Source organism: Physella acuta, unplaced genomic scaffold (assembly GCF_028476545.2).
Source record: "Physella acuta isolate Inbredline_101_S28 unplaced genomic scaffold, ASM2847654v3 ptg001197l, whole genome shotgun sequence".
In the NCBI taxonomy this organism is placed as follows: Eukaryota; Metazoa; Mollusca; class Gastropoda; family Physidae; genus Physella; species Physella acuta.
The window spans coordinates 157470-176235 of NW_026732714.1; the positions used below are offsets into that span (position 1 = coordinate 157470).

Consider the following 18766-nt stretch of genomic DNA (forward strand, 5'->3'; position numbering starts at 1 on the left):
TACAAAAAAAAAAAATCTACAAATATCTCAAAACTACAAAAAAATCACATGAAATTTTGTAAAATAACCAAAATTTGAACTCCATCAAGAGTCACTAGATAAATAACCCTAATATGTGTGAATAATATAAAGTGACCGATACAATGTTAAACATTGATAAGGTAATATTGAAATCAACAATGACTAATTAAAAACAACATCTCTAACAAAGAGCTAGAGTAATTTAAGAATAAATTCTTTTCCAGTTCATGCATATTGTTTAAAACAAGGCATTGGAATAAACAAGAGAGCTTGTTTGAAATAATTAAAAAGTAGTTTCAAAGTAAAACTTAAAGCTAGATAATATAAAATAAAGGAAAGGAAGATTGAATGCTGTACATAAAGGAGAAAGAGGATGGTAGAAGAATGTTGAGTGACCTATAAAATAAGGGACAGGAAGTTTGAATTGTGCATTAAAGAAAGATGACAATTGAAGAATATTGAGTGACCTAAAGGATACGGGGCAGGAAGATTAAATGCTCTACATTAAGGAGATAGATGACCATAGAAGAATGTTGAGTGACAGGTGTCAGCAGTGAAACTGTGAATGTATTACATGGGCTGTAAGGATCTTCCCTGTGTAATGTCCACATGACTTGACATACACAAGGTAAATTTAACTTAAATAGGATTTTTCATTCATCCAAAGTAGATGTGAGGGGAGGGAAGGTGTAATGTGTTTTCTTTGTGGAAGTCATAATTGGGTGAAAAGTAAAACATTTGGATGACTTACAATTGCATACACACAACTGATAAACAATGTTACAAGAGTTATCAACCACTACAAACAACATTAGGCAACTTTAAAAATCTCCACAGAATAAAAAATGCAGATTTGAAAAATTGATTTTTTTTTAAACAAAGGATTTAATAGGAGTCTAAGTAATTTTAAAATGTGAATTTTTCTAAATTTTAAATTATATTAATACAAGCAATCAAAAATGTTAATTATTTAAATAATTATTTAAAAATAATTGTAAAATTGAAATTTTTTTTCATCCACCCATCAAGCTCTAAATATTCTTTTAAAATGTGGGATTTGTAATTGTGGTAAGAAAGTCCACTGACAAAATCAGATACTAAATAAAAATATTTTCTTCTATACTAATATAAGTCTTTGCAAGTAGGTTTTTTTTAGAGAGGTAGTAAATTACTTAAAACAGTCATGAAAAAGATCTCAAATTGAAAAAGTTTAACAGGGCAATATGCTGCATTAAGTGCAGAAATTAATTTTAAAAATATTTTTAAAAAAAATAATTAGGTAATAATACCTCAAAAATAACTTATTAAATCTAATCTATGAAAGACAGCGTTTTAAAAAAAAATCTATTTATATAAAAAAAAACAAAGTAATCTCAAATTAAATTGTTTTAAGACAAAAATGTAGTTTTAAAAAAACTTTTTATTAGTTATTTTTTTAAAGAATAAAACATACTTGACCTTGTAATTAGTTCTTTAAGGTGTCCAAAGAAAAAAAAAAGAGAAAGACATTTAGAGTTCTATGTAAATGTATAGAATATTAGCCAGAGCAGGGTGAGGTAACAGTAGAAAAGAGAAATGTAACAAACAGAAGTAAATGATTGCCTGGAAGCCCTAATAACTTTGGTGCTTGAACAGAGTAAAGGTGATGAACATTATATAAGACTTTAACTAAAATTTAAGGGTAGTATTGAAAACAAGTCCAGACATTTTGGCTAAACAATCAATGAGATAAATAAATGACATTTTTTTTCTAACAATCCTGTTTCAATTTAAGAATATTTTTGTCATAAATACTGGAATTTATTTTTTAAAATGAGAATATACTACATGATTATATCTGAATGAGTTATAAGAATTAAGTATATTCTGTTATCTAGTACAACAAACATGTTGCATCAAATGATTTGATTAGGTCTTTAAGTTTATCTAGACATTGGGATTGTCAATAAATCATGTCACACACTTATGGGGAGGAGCATGTGACAATGTGTGACACAGGAAGGAGTGGGGGTGGTACAGAAATATGACATACCATGTAAACTTTTGCAACAAAAATGATAAAAAATGCAGTTAATTTGCACTGTTGACACTTATTTTCGCGGGACCTATGATGCAAAATTGGGTCATGGGGGGTAAAATTTATTTTGTATGATGTGTGGTGAAAAAGTGAGGGGGTAGGGGTGGGGGGTGGGGGGGGGGGGGGGGAATTTCAGTGACATACTGATAATGTAAAGGAAGAATCTCAATATTTAATATATGTGTATATAAGTATTTTGCACTAAACTGATAATCTACAATTGCTTGTTTCAGAGCTGAATAATAATAAAAAAAAATTTCTTCAAGAAAAGCATATATTTAAGCTTCTAATCTGCGCTAATTACTGACCTATAACTCACATAATAAAAATAAGTTTATTATTAATATTATGTCAACACTTTTCTCATGTTTGAAATTATAAGAAAATTATAATGTTGTGATACATAAAATATTAAATCAAGGGAAACCACTCACTTCTCTAGTAGTGGTCACTCTATTCATGCAATTGAATAAATATGACTACAACTACAAGTTTTAAAATTACTAATTGTTTGATCAATGAATTGAAAGACTGTCTATTTATACTGGCTAAATATCATTACAAGAATTATAAAGGTTTTATAAATATAAAACTGTTTAACAGTGTCTTTTTATTATAAATAAATTTGTCTAAATATATGTTTAGTATTTAACACTTAAAATATCTGTCTGAGAAATCAAAGAAATGATAAATAATCTCTTTATTTGCAAACGATAATTATGCTTTAGTCATCTTTTTCAAAATTAAAAAAAAAAAAAGCAAAACACTTAAATTTTATAACAAACTAATCTACTATGCTGTACACTGTATGAAGTATAGCTGTATTAAATCAAAGAGAAAAAAGATAAATAATGCTCAAAATAAATTAGAAATGAAAAACTGAACTTAATTTGTAAACCTTAAAGAAATTTAAAATAGAATTAGATTAAAAGCCTGCATCAGACAAAAAAGGCCAAGGGAGACATGGAGGCACACAGCGAGGAGGAAGCTGGCAGATACAGGCCTGTCTTGGGGGACTGCCAGGAAAATTGCAGGAGACCGGCAAAAGTGAAGGGATCTTTCTGTGTTCGCCCCATGTGTCTTGGGCAACAAAGGGAAAAGATAATCAGAAAATTAAAAAAAAAAACTAACAAAAAGCTATACAAGTAAAATAAAAGCTGTGCATTGATTGCAGTGTCTGAACAATTTTTTTTTACATAAAAAACATAAACAATGTAAGAATGTACAGAAAATAATAGCTATTTTAAAAATTAACAGTTGAAATTTCTTTGGTCATTCTAAATTGACAAGGTATGACAAAATATCAACATGTCTTAGTCATTAAAACACCTTTATAACAAGCTCTTGAATAAGTTTGTGGCCTAAGCTTTGTGGCTCTGATTTAAATTTAACATAATTATGACAGAAATAGTTCTGTATAAAAATATGATACAGGCTGGTGCTATTATTTGGCTAATCTTATGGATCAAGTTATAGTTAGCAAATTATATATCTTTTACTTGAGCTATTTATACATTATTTTTCAGATAAAAGTACTACAATATTTAATTTACATTAATTTTTTCCTGTAAGTTACACTTCAATGTAAAAATAAATTAACACAGATTTACAAATAAGAGGATTAATGATATGGCAGAAAAAAATGAACTGGTTCTTGAGCAGTATTTCTAAAAAGTGACCAAATTGATACTGGTATAACAGGAAAAAAAAAAGTTATATCACAAAATATGACAATGTAAAATCAAAGTTGAGATTCTAGGAGGCCAGGTGACATGTCCTCTGTAGAACTTAAGGTGGGTGCCAACTAGGTGTGTCTTAAAAGACAGGCCGAGTCTGAATCAGTGTCATCCTCATCCGGACCACACTCTTCATTGAGGATGCAATCACTGTCAGAGTCCTCATGAATCACAGAGTCTTCAATTTTCTTATCCTCATCCTGTCCCTCACGGGCTAAGTCACTGGAAGAATCCACAGAAAAACTTGTGCTGGTTGTTTCCATATCTTTCCCGCCCTCGTCACTCAACTCTTCACCCCCTGTTCTCACCTGTGTGGCTGGTACTGGAGCCGATGTACCCACCTGGACCACCGCCTCACACCCTGTACTATGTTGTGTATCCCCACTTTCTAGAGGGCTGACAAAACTGGGTTGCCAGTTTTCTTCCTCACTGGACTCGTCGTCGGAGTCACTGGACGACTCAGCCATCCGGCCTTCAACAAGCGGTGAGGTGCCAGACTCAAAATATGGCGGGGGCTCTGAAAGACTGATGTAAGCATTGGCCTCCTCCAACAAAGGAAGTGCATCTATTGCTTCTGTTAGCAGTGGTAAGCTTCCAATTTCTATAAGTCCTTGAGGCTCAGATCTCTCTCTGTAAGAAGAGCCAATAATTTGGTTAACTTCTCTGTGTCGTCTGCCATGCCTGCACCTTCTGCCGCCATGTTCTCTGGGCGACCGCTGGGGCACAGCATTGAGATTGTTCTGTTCCACGTTGTTTAAATCAATCAACAAGGATGGGCTTTCATCCTGGCTCAACAGCTCTAAATATGCTTCATCATATGGACGAGAGGTCAACATGGCCTCATGGTATGGGGGCGGTGGGGCGCGGTGGTGAAACATTTCAGCTAACTGACGGGTTAGGGGCGTCTCGTGGCGAGTGCCTGCACGGAGATTGTGCATTCGTATGTTGTAAACTTTACATACACAGCCTAATGCAACAACTAGAAGGAGAGAGCACACCAAGGAGCCAACAACAGCAGCAACAATCACCCGAGGTGAGGACACTGAAAATACATTCAAAAGATGCCATTGTGAGGACAACATAGAAAATGGGTTGAAGAACTTTTTTTGTTTCTAATGTATTTTTTATAAACATGATGTAAAAACCTTTTTAAAAGTATTTTTCTTAAACTTTTCCCATGCTATTCAAGTTATAAAATAAAAATGTGAGTAATGCAAAAATATCTATATGTAAGATCACTCTCCTATCTCAAGACCTGAAAAGTTGAGCTCAGGTTCTGACTCTAAAATAATTAATAGCTTTTAGGGGTAATGAAATATAAATTTTCATTTTAACCCTCTTGAGACGCCCGGGCCGATCTATCGGCCGCTGGTTTTATAGCCAAAAAGACGACCGGCTGATCTATCGGCCGGGTCTCAGCCGTGATAGTAGAAGCCACACGATTGGCTTTCTAGTATCAAATCAGCCAATCAGATTGCTTCTAACTGTTATAGTACATATCTAGCACTTCAATGGCGACTTCCATTGAAAGTTTGCCTCATTTTTTTTTTTTTTATCGATTTTTTTAGTACCGTGAGTCCTATCGTAAATTTTCTTATGTCCAACAGTCCAGTCATCAAAATATACTAAAAATATACTTAGAAATTCTAATGTAGAAATAATAATCAGTAAATTAGTTCAGATTATTGAATAGATGTTTGTGTATTATTTAGATTAGCATTACAGAGAGAGAAAAAAGTATTTTTATACAAATTTACTGTAATTTAGTGCCGTCAAATTTTTTTCATGCATAAATTATGCAAATCAGAAAGCTCACATATATATATGTTGAATTTTTATTAGATTTATAAAAATCATATTAGCTCATTCAATTTCCTAATAAATAATATATATTTTTATGCATGTAAAATAATTAGTTTATTTTTTTCAAAAAATTTTTGTGATACAAGTGCAAAACTTGAAAGTAGGCTCCGTCTTCTTAGCACCGGCTCTCGAAAAAAGCTACGTCTTAAGAGGGTTAATAATTTAAATAAATTTAAATAATTTGACTTGAATAAAGTTACTCATCACATTGTACAAATGCTTACATGTAGGGCAATCTTCTTCATCACTATTATCTGTGCAATCGCTAGTCCTGTCACATCTCCACTTCTCATAGATACATCTCCCATTGTCACACAGAAATAATCCTTTTTCTGAGCTACACTGTTGTGGTGCTGGGTGGATAAGAAACACAGAGGTAATGAAAAAAACTGGTTTTAAAATTTTTTCAGCTTTTCAAAAAACCCTTATTTCTCACAAGATTAAAAAAAATTCATGCAACTTTAAATTATCCACTCTAGGTATAAATTAGATTTTGTATTCTGTGTTACTAAAAACTCTGCTGATATAGTTTACAAATAAATGTGACATTAACCAAATCTGTAAGGTGTGAAGATGTGCAGGGAAATACAATTTCTACAGCCGCAGCATCAATATCAAACAGAAAAATGTAATGGGTGCTTACTGCAGCCGGTTTCATCAATGTAGTTAGCACATGTTCCTTTACCATTGCATCGATCTATTTCTCTGTAGCAGAAATGTGAAGTGGTGTTGCAGCTAAATTGATCTACATCACAGTCTGAAAACAAATACGAATAACTAGTAGGTAGGCTACTTAAAACAACATCTTTGTGATGTTATCAAATATTTTGAAAAGAGGAACTACTTTAATAAGAACCCTTGAAGACAAACAAATAAATGTTAAATATTTTTTAATATGTCAAACATTTAATTGAAAGATGTTTAGGCTCCACATTTTCTAAATAAAGCAACAACTTACCATAACAGCCTCTTTCATCTCCTCCATGAAGTGGACAATGCCAAACCCCATCACATCTGTTACTGACAGGGTAGCATGCAAGCTCATTAAATCCACATGGCTGGTAACCAGGTAAACAATTTACTGTGGAAAGATTTAAGTTGATCTCAATCACATTCTCTATGTACTGGTTCTGGGTGGCACATGGTTAAACAATCATCTTGCTAAATCAACTAGGATATCAAGTAGGATATTTTTAGTATTATGTAAGTAAATCACATTAACTTTAAAATAAACACATTGCATACTGAGAATACAAAACAAGCATGACATTAAAAAAAATGTTTAAAAACAGGTTTGCCTGTAACCATATAGGCAGACAAACGTGAGCTTGTGGATTTAATCCCAGGCTATTTATTTTTTAAACAGCAGTATCCAGAGTTACTGACCTAGCACAAGTCTAAAAATATTTTATTTATTGCAAAAGTTTCATGATAAAATACAAGGTTATTGAAATCACCAACATAGGCTATTAACAAGAAACAGATACCATTGCGATGATAGATATTTGAAACACAATCAATTATCTATAAATAAAAAGATGATTCACCTCATGCTTAGTGAAATATGTGTGACAGTAATATATTAATTACACTGAGAAATTTATTTTGACTGAGATAGCACTGTCTGATAATCAATGATAAAAAGTAATGAGCATCAAGCTCAAGGAAATACAAAAAGTTCATAAGTTCTCTAATATAACATTAAGCTCTCTTTATTAATATAAGGGTTAATTTTTTTTTTTTTTATAATAATGAAACACTTTACAGCTACTTACTCAAAATTGAATACTTAATAGTGAAGTTGGCCCAACGACTCAAAGAGGAGACATATTTGATTAAAACATTACTTCCAGTAGACAACATCTCAGTTCTAGCATTTTTTCCACCATAAAATGGTTGGTATAAAAGTCTTGAAGATGCACTTGAACCATCATAAACATAAATAACATCATGAGAATATAAACGAAATTCCTCAAATACAATTTGATAGGTATAAAGTTTGTCATTGAAGTTTTCGACATGCAAATGCCAAAAACAACCGTCAGAGTTCTGTAAAGCGCTATAGATGGAATCACTGCTTGAGAACTCCCCTGACTGAGATTTTATAGTAAAACTACAATAACCTGAAGGGAGCAAGGGTTCTGGTAGAGATGACTCAGATTTGGACCAGTAAGGCATCAGAGTTGACGATGTTTGTCCCATATTGATACTATTAGCTGATACTGAGGAGAAATTTTTTTTTTTTAATAAAAACAGCTTTTAACTGATACGACAAATTTATAAAAGTACATTAGTCTCTAGGGTAACTGGGGCTTTAAGTGTAACAGCCAACTGCATCAACACAACAAAAGAGGTTTTGCCTCTCCTGGAATTCCCATGGCAAAATGGCAGACCAAAAAATCACATGTGGATGTGACCTGGAGGAATTCCAGTAGAGAAATTTGGGTTGACAGGGTAATTTATGGTAATCTTAACTCATTTGTATAAAAAGTATCTGGCATATCAAAGAGGAAGTTTGTATTGGAATATTACATTTTGTATTGTGGGGGTCTGGTCATGTCAAGCTGTGTTGCGTAGTGTTGACATTTACTTGTAATTTCTTGGGAAGTGTTCTTTGGCTTTCGTTATTTGTTGAACATTTTTGAACAGTTTATTTAAAAAGAATGTGTACTGTTTGTAAAACAAGATTAGGGTCTAATTTTTCTTTCACAAAGAAAAAGCTTAAAAGAAATAATACAAAATATAAATAACTACCCTGCACAAAATGAAGTGTTAAAAACAAGAGTTAACTACTTACATGTTGAATACTTGAGAGTAAAATTCCTTGGGATTGCTGAGTTCTTAACTTTCAATTTAATAAAAAATTCACTTTTTGGTGTATACAACAGTGCATTACAATAGACTACATTACAACTGCCCAAACATCTGGAATATTCATCTCGGCCTTCATACACCTTCAGAGAGTCCCCATCAGTTAGAGAATGCGTAAGAATTTGTATTTTGTATGTAGCATCTACATTGTTAAATATATACCAGGAGCAATAAGGTCGCTTTGAAAGAGCGTACTTAATAGTTGGAGAGAGGGTAATTAGTCCTGAATTTCCCTCTTGAATATATAGACAAGTTTTTTCGTTATCTATTTCATTCATCCATGGAATAGGAATAGGTGTGTGAGTGGAAGTGACAGACTGCTCTTTAACAGCCTCAGAATACCCAGAGCTACCTAGCAAAAAATAAAATTTTAAAGAGATTTTAAAATGCACAAGAACGATTGAAAAGAATCATACATTTATAGGCAACAATCAATTATAGAGCTATTTTTTCTAAAATAAAATATAATTTTGAAAAAATAAATAAAGGGGCAAAAACAGTTAAGATGTAGGCTAAAATGATATATTGATTATAAAAATAATTTAATTTGCAGACTACAAATGGAAATAAAATTCAAAACAGAAAGAACAATGAACAATGCTGAATTATTTTAAGAACATGAACTTACTAGTATCATATGATATATTGAAACCTCTCCCTTTAGGTCCGTATATAGTACTGTTTAAAATTATGTTTAGTGAAGCTTGCTGGTCAAGTACAATTAAATAAGGTGAAAATATTTTTCCGACTTTATCACCACATAATCGTTTTTCAAACACTGAGCCTGCACTAATTAAGAGTGAGTCATAGTCACAGAAGTCATGATATGTTGGAAGGTCTAGATCCCAAATCCTACATTAAGAAGAAAAATCCACAAGTAAGAAAAAAAAATACTAAGATCCTAACATTAAAATCAAGAATAAAACATGACAATTTCAGTGTTCACTTTTTGTGGGGACACAAAAATTTGGCACTGTATTATAATATACCTGGGTTGGGGGACTATTCAGGTTTCTAATATTGTTAGCTTTTAAAAAAACATATTTAAATTTACGATCAGGGTTCATGCTCAAAAGTTCAAATAAAATTCCAGGAGTTTTCCAGGACTTTTCCAGGAGTTTAAAAAAAAATTCAAGGAGATTTTAAAAACAAAAAAGAAACCCAATTTGTACATTTTAAAAAAGCGTACTTAATAAATAATACATTTAATTAGCTAAGCCAATGCAAAAATTTAATTTCAGTAAAAGTAAAACAATATAATAGTTACATATTAGGATAGAGGCTAAATCTGACTACATACCAATTTGAAATTTCAGAATCTGACCATAAACAAAAAAGTTATGATTTTTTTTTTGTCATTAAAAAACAGCAGTTTTTTCAGAGAACTGGGATAGACCCTGAAAGAGGATAAATTAAATACTGGGAGGGTATGGACCAAATTTTAAAGAGTTTTTTTTACTATAAAAGAGGTATAAATACAAGCAGACTTCACCAATTGATATCATTTCGTGATATTTTATTGATTTTTGGATGCCAAATCCAATGATGCTAGGCTAGTCGGCCGACCCGATGAACATGTCAGACGAATATTATGTAATTTCAGAGACAAAAGTCTTGCAAGATTTCTTGATCTATGCCCGAGGATTAGTAACACATCAACTCCACAAAGTGAAGGGGGAAGAGAGGTGGGGTATGAAACCACCACGGGCTGCTCGTGTACCGTACGGGTGTTATACAACATCAAAGGCGACAATCGTCGGCTTGTCGCGTCACGAAGTAGTGGGGGCGGGGTGAGGCAATGGGTGTTACGTTGGGTGTAACCGTGTAGGATGGTCAGTGTCTTACCCCACCCACCCCAGCCCATTTTGTCTATTTGGCAAGCTAGTATTAAGCGTATTAACAATTTTTAGTCAACCGAAAAAAAGAGCCACTGGAAAAATTTAATTTATTTTCTATAGCCATTTTTACGAAAAATTAATGTATAAAATAAAATAATGAAACGTTACGCGAATCAGCATTGTTTAATCGGGTCGCAGCTATCCGCGTTAATTTCTAAAGAAGATTAAATTTGACGATTAGTCCTGAGCCGTAAATACTACTACAACTTTTTTTTTGCCGTTTCAATAGTTTAAGACAAAGTTATGAAACATGCCTGTCTACTTTAAAAATCCAATAGCCCCGGCAATAGCCGACAAGTCAAACACGGGAACACATGTAGGCCTATCTATCTTTAGAAATTGTTTATAGTATCATCCAATCGGGTCAATCGCCTAGCGTCACGTGACCACACACTCGGCTGTGCCACATGATGTGTAGATCACGGCAGTGCGATTCAGTCGGACGAGGGCCGATGCGTTAATTTTTACTTTCGTCCCATTTAAAAACTACTATTCAATTATTGGCGGAACAAAATCAAATAATTTCGGTCGGGTTTTGCGCCGCGGGTTTGAAATTTCATGAGATTTCATGAGAATTTTTAAAATTTCAGGAGAATTCCAGGAGGTTTTTATATTTTTTTAAATTCCAGGAGAATTCCAGGAGGTTTTTACGTTTTTTTAAGATTCCAGGAGTTTTCCAGGACCTCCTGGAATTTCAGGAGGCCGCACGAACCCTGTACGATGCAATGTGAGCATCTTTATTATATTTTCTATACTAGCACAGATATTCTTAATTCCTTAATGTGCAATTTAAAAACTCACCTTATTGCAACTTTCATGCCGGGAAGACCAAACAAAGTCCATTGTGTACAAAAGTTGGGAGAATAAAGCTTTGGATAATCAGGGCTTGTCAGTGTGCCATAAGTATTTGAAGTCAACATAAGGTAGTGACTTTCACATGCTAGGGAATATAATTTGGTAATGTAATCTAATCCTTGTACATAAAAAGCTTGGCAAATAAAGAAGTTAAGTCAAAAAACAACAACCTGATGTCTAAAAATTAAATCATCATATTTATTAAATTAGGTTTTCATAAATTACCTCAAAAGATCTAGCTTTTATTTCATGAAAAAATTCACCCAAGAAAATAGAAAAAAGTCCACAGAATTATTTAGACAACCAGAGACCAAATCAAGGCAATCCATTACATTTCTTTGTATAATTCATGCAGAATTTTTTTTATTTTGATCACTTCTTTCAACAATTTGATAAAAAAACACAATCCAGAAACAGATAAAAAATTAAATCACTGAATTACATAATACAAATACTAATATAGAGGAATAGTAATTTTTTTTACTATGATGTTTACTTATAGGCTAACTATGATCAGTTAAAAAACATTGACAATTTTATGACCACTTTACTAGTCAAAACAATACAACTACAAAGTATAAACTTACTTGTTAGTGATGCAGGTGCTATAAAAGAGACCAGTACCAAAATCTCTGTTATAAATAATGTATACACCTTACTGAAACCTGTAACAAACATTTTTTTAATAATGTTAAAGAAATAAAGTAAGCCCTACAATATAAAGAAAGAAGACTAATCGATGGAAGCTGTTCAAGAGCAAAATTGTTGTAATGGGAGAAAAAAAACTTTAGTACAAATGACATCTACAAAGGAACATTTTGATCAAGATTTAAGCCAAAATATTTAAGGCATTAAGGGCTTCGGCCTGAACTAATCTCATAATTTTGCTACCACTGTCCAAAATGTATACTCTTTCAAATTAATAAGTAGAACTAGAAATCTATATCTAAGCTTAGCTTATTCTCTCCTACCACCAAAATTTTTAATTTACTAAGTCTAAGATATTTTTTACTTAGAGATATAAGAGATTCAATCTGTTACTAGATCTAGATCTCTGTGTATATCTCACTCTCTCGGCTCATCTTCTCAAAAATAAAATAAACATAAAAAAAATATCTAGAATCTATTATTTCATTATATAATTATATGCCATTATATGGGCCTAATATATATTATATAATAATATATAGTATTATATAGAGTAACATTACCAGCCCCGGACACCCTTAGCCCGAAACGGAGACTCCTTTCCAGTTCGAGACACCTAATTTCGTTACTATTTAACATAGAATGAAAACCAAAGCATAGAAATACTCTCCATCCAAAGAAGAATAAAAATATGAATTCCCTTTTTTCCCATTCGCTCTATAACTTTTAAATATATGCCCCCGAAACAGACGACCCAGTCGTCCTGGACCCGACTACAATTTTCCCGGTTTTGCCTCCAAACGACTGGTCTTTCCTCCATCCGACTAAGTCATATTTTTGCTGTTTTTTTCAGCTCAGTTGAATAAATAATCTTGTACTATTAATATGTTATGTGTTTAGTTTTGTGTTTCAGTGTGTATTTGATTTTAAATGCCAAAAATAATATAATTTATAACAATGGAAAAAAATAATAGGGGAGATAACTCTTCCCAATAAAATGCTTGTGTTATGGTTTACTATGGGTATCATTTCCAGGCAAAACACGTAAATTTTTATCCTCCTTACGACTACCCCCAAAAAAATGTATTTAGTAAAGAAAATAGCATTTTCTATAAACATTATATGTTCTGTAGCCTATCCCATTCAATTTCAGTTCATTTTTTCTGAAAAAAAAATAAACATTGTTTTAAAAAGACGCTAAGTCGGGAGGAGGCTTTGCTGGTCCCGGCAACATAAAAATGGCCGCCTACATGACGGGTTGCTTTTAATTGCTCATATCCCACTGTGGGTAATTCAATGGATCAAAGTTTGATATAAATGGACTTATAAATGGACATATTTGCTACCAATTACAATGTTTCTGTATAAAATATTCAAATACCAGTGCAATTAGTATTCAAAGTGAGAGTTACAGAGTTGTTCGTTTCGAGGCGCATAGTCTGGCCAGGCAGAGTTACTCTAGGGCTCTAGGGCCTAATATATAAATCAATGGTCTCTCTCTAGTCTCTTCACTCTCTTTTTTTTCTTCTTCTAACTTCTAAATCTAATTTCTAATGAATCAAATCTTCTAATCTTGTCTTACTCATTTTGTTTTAGCTGAGTGTTTTCATCGATGCCACATTGTGAGTAAAGTATAGGCAGAAATCATCCACTAAAACTGATTGACTTCTAAGAAAAAAACAGATTCTACAATTTTATAACAGACTAGACAATAACTGTTATTATAGAATATATCTAGATTCTAGATCTAGAGTCTAGTAACTAGATCTAGAAATCTAGACTAAATAAAAGGTACAGGAAGTTATTTATTTTTATCATTTTCGCATTTCCGTTAATAAATTGTATGCCAGAGTTTTGCAGCGAGCCTGAAGGAAAATTAAAACTTAGCTTTTAAGTTTAGTAAAAGACAACAGAAAGTCGTGTCAAATTTATTAAATTATTATAGATATTAAATAAATAAAATCTATAAATACAGTCTATCAGTCGTACTTGTCATAAAACTTTAACTATTTTTAATTACGCTTGAGTCATAAAAGTCATATGTTATGAACCGTTTTTTCTAACTAAGATGGTTATTAATAAGTGCTAAATTCAAATATAAATTTTTCAATTTTTATTTTCGAAGCGCAAATAATATTTTTAACAATAAAGTTCAAATTTAGCCAAATAAATATAGTTAGTGAAAATGAATTCCAAACATGCCAAAACGGCAAGTAAGAATACAACTCCCCTTTACAAAATCTTTAGCATTGGAAAGTATTAATAGCACGCACAATAACAAATATGGACGAAAAATTTGAGGAACATGCTACTTCTTCGAGTAATTCAAAAGCCAATAAACAAAAAGATAATAAAGATAAACCCGGAATAATATATTTAAGCACAGTTCCAGAATATATGAGCGTTCAAAAGTTAAGAAATGTATTTGGAGAGTTTGGTGAAGTTAACAGAACATTTTTTCAACCCGTGGGTAAGACGTTTTAACGTTTTTTTTTTTAATTTTTTCGTCTTCATCTTCAATCAATATTTCATAAGTTAAATATTAAATAATGACTAATGACATAATAATCATTCAAAGTCAAAGCCATTCAAAAAGGCTAAGGCATACGGCTCAAACAAACAGGATACGCGGAGTAGAATCTAGATCTATCTATTCTATCTATTACTATTACTATTACTTTACTAGGCCGTTCGAATTCACAGCTTCCGGGTTTGTTGTTTTGAAGCCATCTCACGGCTCATGCGCTTACCAAAAATGGCGACCAGTTTCGCTTTCACTAATGGGTAGAGGGATAAAACTAATGATTACGAAGCCATCGTTAATTTTAGACATCGGAACTATCCGTTTCTATTTAAGTCTGTTGTTTAAGAATTGTCGGATCTACTTTTGGCCTAATTTCTTTGTTTGTATTTAACGAGGCCGTCGAGAGAAAGTCACGCTTATTTAGCTTGCGTTTCAAGTCGAATTAACTAAAGCAGGTGCGCTCGACAATAACTTTTTTATTTTTTACAATTTTTATAACATCTTTACTATCAAATAAAAATTGAATTGTTTAATGAAATTAGGGTGAAAACAATACATTTGAGGGTGTAAGTGATCACCCCTCAATAATGCCATTTTATTATATTCTTGTTTGGTGAAAACGAGGCGCGGGAAAATGTGTGCCGCGCAAGAATCCAATCATTTGGCTAGATTTATGACTGTTTTTTATGTCATACCTAAAAATAGAATGTTTACGCTTTCTTCGTTGATGATCGTTTTTATTATTTTTTAAATTGAAAGTATGAATTATTAGTTAGATTGCGGATTTTGTAACTTGGTATACTTACCTTTTATCAATTTAAAAAACATAGCATGCTAATTGTGAACAAATATAGTCATAAAACACAGAAATATAAAGTTATAATTGCGATGTGCCACACCCGGGCCACACCCCCTCAAGAAAGCATGTGTTTATTAAGCTGTTTATCTCACTTTACAACAGTAATTAAAATTAATTTTCAAATTTTTATCACTTATTGGGTAAGATTAAGCACATGTTTACCAAAAATAAAAATAAAACAAAAGCAAATTCTGTTTTAATGAAGGTCACGGGTGAAGTTTTTTTTTCCTTCTGTCACGTTCAGTGGAGGGTGCCACAGGCTGACCTGACTTTGGAATTTTTTTCAGTAATAATGACTTTGCACAGAAAGTTAAAATATGCTAAATTAGCTTAGTTTACTAGTGTTCTAGCTATTATTGATACATTTTTAATAAAAAAATCATTCTGTAATTCTCATCAAACAGCCTATACTTTACTATTACTATACTATTTTAGTATTTAGTATTTACTGATGATTTTATTTTTGCGGCTGAATCTTTCTAAATTATCTAAAATATTCTAAATTTATATATATATTAATTTAGTAAATAATAGGCCTGGCTAGGGCTAGGGCCTAAATAATTATTAATTAAAAAATAATATTGTTAGTTAGTAGTTAGGGCCTACTAGTAGTTAGTAGTAGTTAGGCTATTAAAGTTAGGTAACATGCAAAAAATCAGATGTTTTAGTTTTACAACTCCCTGAGCCTGAGTCTGAAAAGCTTATTTTTCAATATTGTCATATTAGCCTACTTAGTTTAGGCCAGGGAAAAGCTAAAGTGACGTCATTAATAATTTTGATAGCAATGTTTATGCTACAACATATGCTATCTTATCTATTATCAAAACTAACCTGAACTCACAGTGACCCCTCGACAAAGATGGAGTTTTTCTCCTGCTGCCAAGAAAACTTGAGCAGACGACCATAGAAACAATTTTTTAATATTTAAAACACTCACGATGATCTCTTTGTTTAGTTTAGAAATTGTTTTCTTGCCCATCCCAAAAAAAAAAAAAACCAAAAGTATGAAACAAGAAATCTTTGGCAAATTTTGTCTTGCTATTTACCCATAAATTAATTCTGCAGTGCATGTCTAGTATAAGTAGTTCTTTAGACAATATTTCAGTATGAACATGATAGCTTGAGTTTCAGTTAGGTAGACAAAATTTCATATAGGCCTTATATATAAATATAAAGAATCTTTTACTTAAATTTATTATTTTCAATTTACCATTTCAGTTTTTTTTTTTTAATTTTATAAATAAATATAATATCTTCTCTTAAATTTTGAGTGATTTTTTGTGATGCAAAGGACAAAAGTATTTATTTTAAAAAATCACTTCTATCTGAACAATTTCTTTAAATTTAAAACTTTTCACTTAGGTCAAGACTCGATGACAATGCACTATGACATAAAATGTGACTTAATTAGAGGTTTAATTAACTTTTTAAAATTAATCATTGTTTCCTTTATAAAGTACTAAAGTACTAATATTTTCCAATTTATACACAAATTGTCTGTTTTAATTTGGTGCTCAAATCTTTTTTAAATATTTAAAAAAATTAGGCCTATGTAATAAAAAACATGTTTATACTTATAGCCTGATTGCACTGGAAGTGCCATTTCTGTTTCTGTTATATATAAGAATACTCCCGCTTTACTTAAATTCCAGTGCCAGGCTTGGTGGATCTGAGGATCAAGATCTCTAGATCTAGTCTAGACCAGATTGTTTGTTTTTATTAAATTATTTCACTTAACTAGAATCATGGAATCATCTAAAAAATAAGGAGTGTTAGATTAGGCCTACTGTAAGTTAACATAATGTGGTATATCTACTACTATTGTGGCTTGCTAACCCTTTACAGAATTCTAATTTGTTCTACCAAGGCCCTAATTGTAATTTTTTACTTTAAAACTAAACCTGAGATTATACAATACTAACACACTTATTTTTGGAAGTCTATTCTCTGACATCTGTAAATATAATTTAAACTATTAGTAGTATTAGGGCTAGGCTATCAATTTATTAATATATAGTATAGACTTCTCAGAGTTCTATCATAAAGCATGTTTGAGAATCATTTTTGAGGAAGATACACTTTTTAAATTGATTGGGCTGTTCAGCTTCTGTGAAACTATTCTTGAAAATCCATTTTCATTCATTAAAAAATTGAAAACAAAATATAATTTTAAAATTACTTATTTTTTATTAGATAAGTAGATCTATATTTCTTTGTAGTCTTGCATAAGAATAATGAGATTCAGCAAGACAAAGTTTTCATTCATCTTAGGGATTTCTTTCTTTCCCCCCCCCCCTCCTCTTTAGGCACTTTGTTTTCATTTAGGTTTATATCTAAAAGTATATAATAGAAATATTTTTATTTTATTTGTGCAAAGTTTGTTGAAAAGTTTACGATAGTGGCTGAATAACATAAAAAGTTTGTTTTTTTTCCTCAGAAAAAAGCTACTCTTATAAGAAAGGCCTGCTGTTTACTGAAGGATGGGTAGAATTCTCAAAGAAGAGTGTAGCCAAATATGTGGCTCTGGCTTTGAACAATACACAAGTTGGTGGCAAAAAAAGGAATCCTTGGTTTAATTGCATATGGAATATAAAGTATTTGCCTAAATTTACTTGGACTGATGTAAATGCAGACAGGGAATTAAAAAGGGCAACATATGAAAGCAGAATCAGGGCAGACATTTCTCAGGTGAAAAAACAGACAAACTTTTATGTAAACAGTTATGAAAAGTCAAAGACCTTAAGTGAGATCAAGAAACGTAAAGAGAAAAAGGGAGAAGTTTTTGAGAAGAGAGCAATTGCAGACGGGGTACGGCAGAGGTTAACAGATGAGGAGATCTTGGCACAGAAAAAAGGAGTGAAGCGAAAATCTGATGACACATCATCTGGGAAACAAGGAAAACAACAAAGGAAAACATTTGGTGGTAGTGATGAAAATGAAAGCAGATCTTTTGTAATGAGTCACATATTTGGTTCCAGTAAATAAATTAATATACAAACTTTTTATGCTTTTATGATATATTGTAAGGTGTTAATTTATGCTTTTGAATTTTTTTAAGAAAGAAGAGAAGAATGAAGAATAAATTTAAAAAAAGGTATTTTTTGGATCTGTCACTAGTTGAGATAAGTAGAGTTCATATTTTTTTCTCACTATATAGGAAGTACTATCATACATTCACTTCATCAAGGAGCTGCATTGGAAGCTTTTTTTCTTAAATCTTAAACAAGCTCAATGTTAGCGCAAAGGCAGTATATAAATAAACTTCCAACACATAAGTTATAAAAATAAAACTAGTTAAAATTGCAATAAGATTATATATATTTAAAAAATATAACGTTTTACAAGAAGGCTTATTAAGTCATTGTTTATGTTCACCAAGATCGTTTAGTACCTAGTAAAATGTAAACAGTATTT

At 31.7% G+C, this 18766-nt stretch overlaps 2 protein-coding genes across 3 annotated transcripts; one reads left to right on the forward strand and one right to left on the reverse strand.

Annotated features, from left to right (window-relative positions):
• Positions 1-2836: 2836 nt before the first annotated feature.
• Positions 2837-13729, reverse strand: LOC131957037 (uncharacterized). 2 transcript variants are annotated; one of them, XM_059321742.1, is made up of 10 exons: positions 13552-13729; positions 11909-11986; positions 11268-11406; positions 9197-9420; positions 8495-8920; positions 7821-7919; positions 6656-6778; positions 6341-6454; positions 5922-6050; positions 2837-4876 (listed from the first exon to the last, which is right to left on the reverse strand). In XM_059321742.1, the coding sequence occupies exons 1-10, from the start codon at positions 13553-13555 to the stop codon at positions 3903-3905; spliced, it is 2310 nt and encodes a 769-aa protein (XP_059177725.1). In that variant the 5' UTR covers positions 13556-13729; the 3' UTR covers positions 2837-3902. The 2 variants fall into 2 exon arrangements, with proteins under 2 accessions (XP_059177725.1, XP_059177724.1); XM_059321741.1 differs by having other exon boundaries at positions 7473-7919.
• A 497-nt stretch (positions 13730-14226) lies between these two features.
• LOC131957021 (uncharacterized) lies at positions 14227-18369 on the forward strand. The gene is made up of 2 exons (XM_059321717.1): positions 14227-14439; positions 17790-18369. Exons 1-2 carry the CDS (start codon positions 14253-14255, stop codon positions 18335-18337), a joined length of 735 nt encoding a protein of 244 aa, XP_059177700.1. The 5' UTR covers positions 14227-14252; the 3' UTR covers positions 18338-18369.
• Positions 18370-18766: the final 397 nt, after the last annotated feature.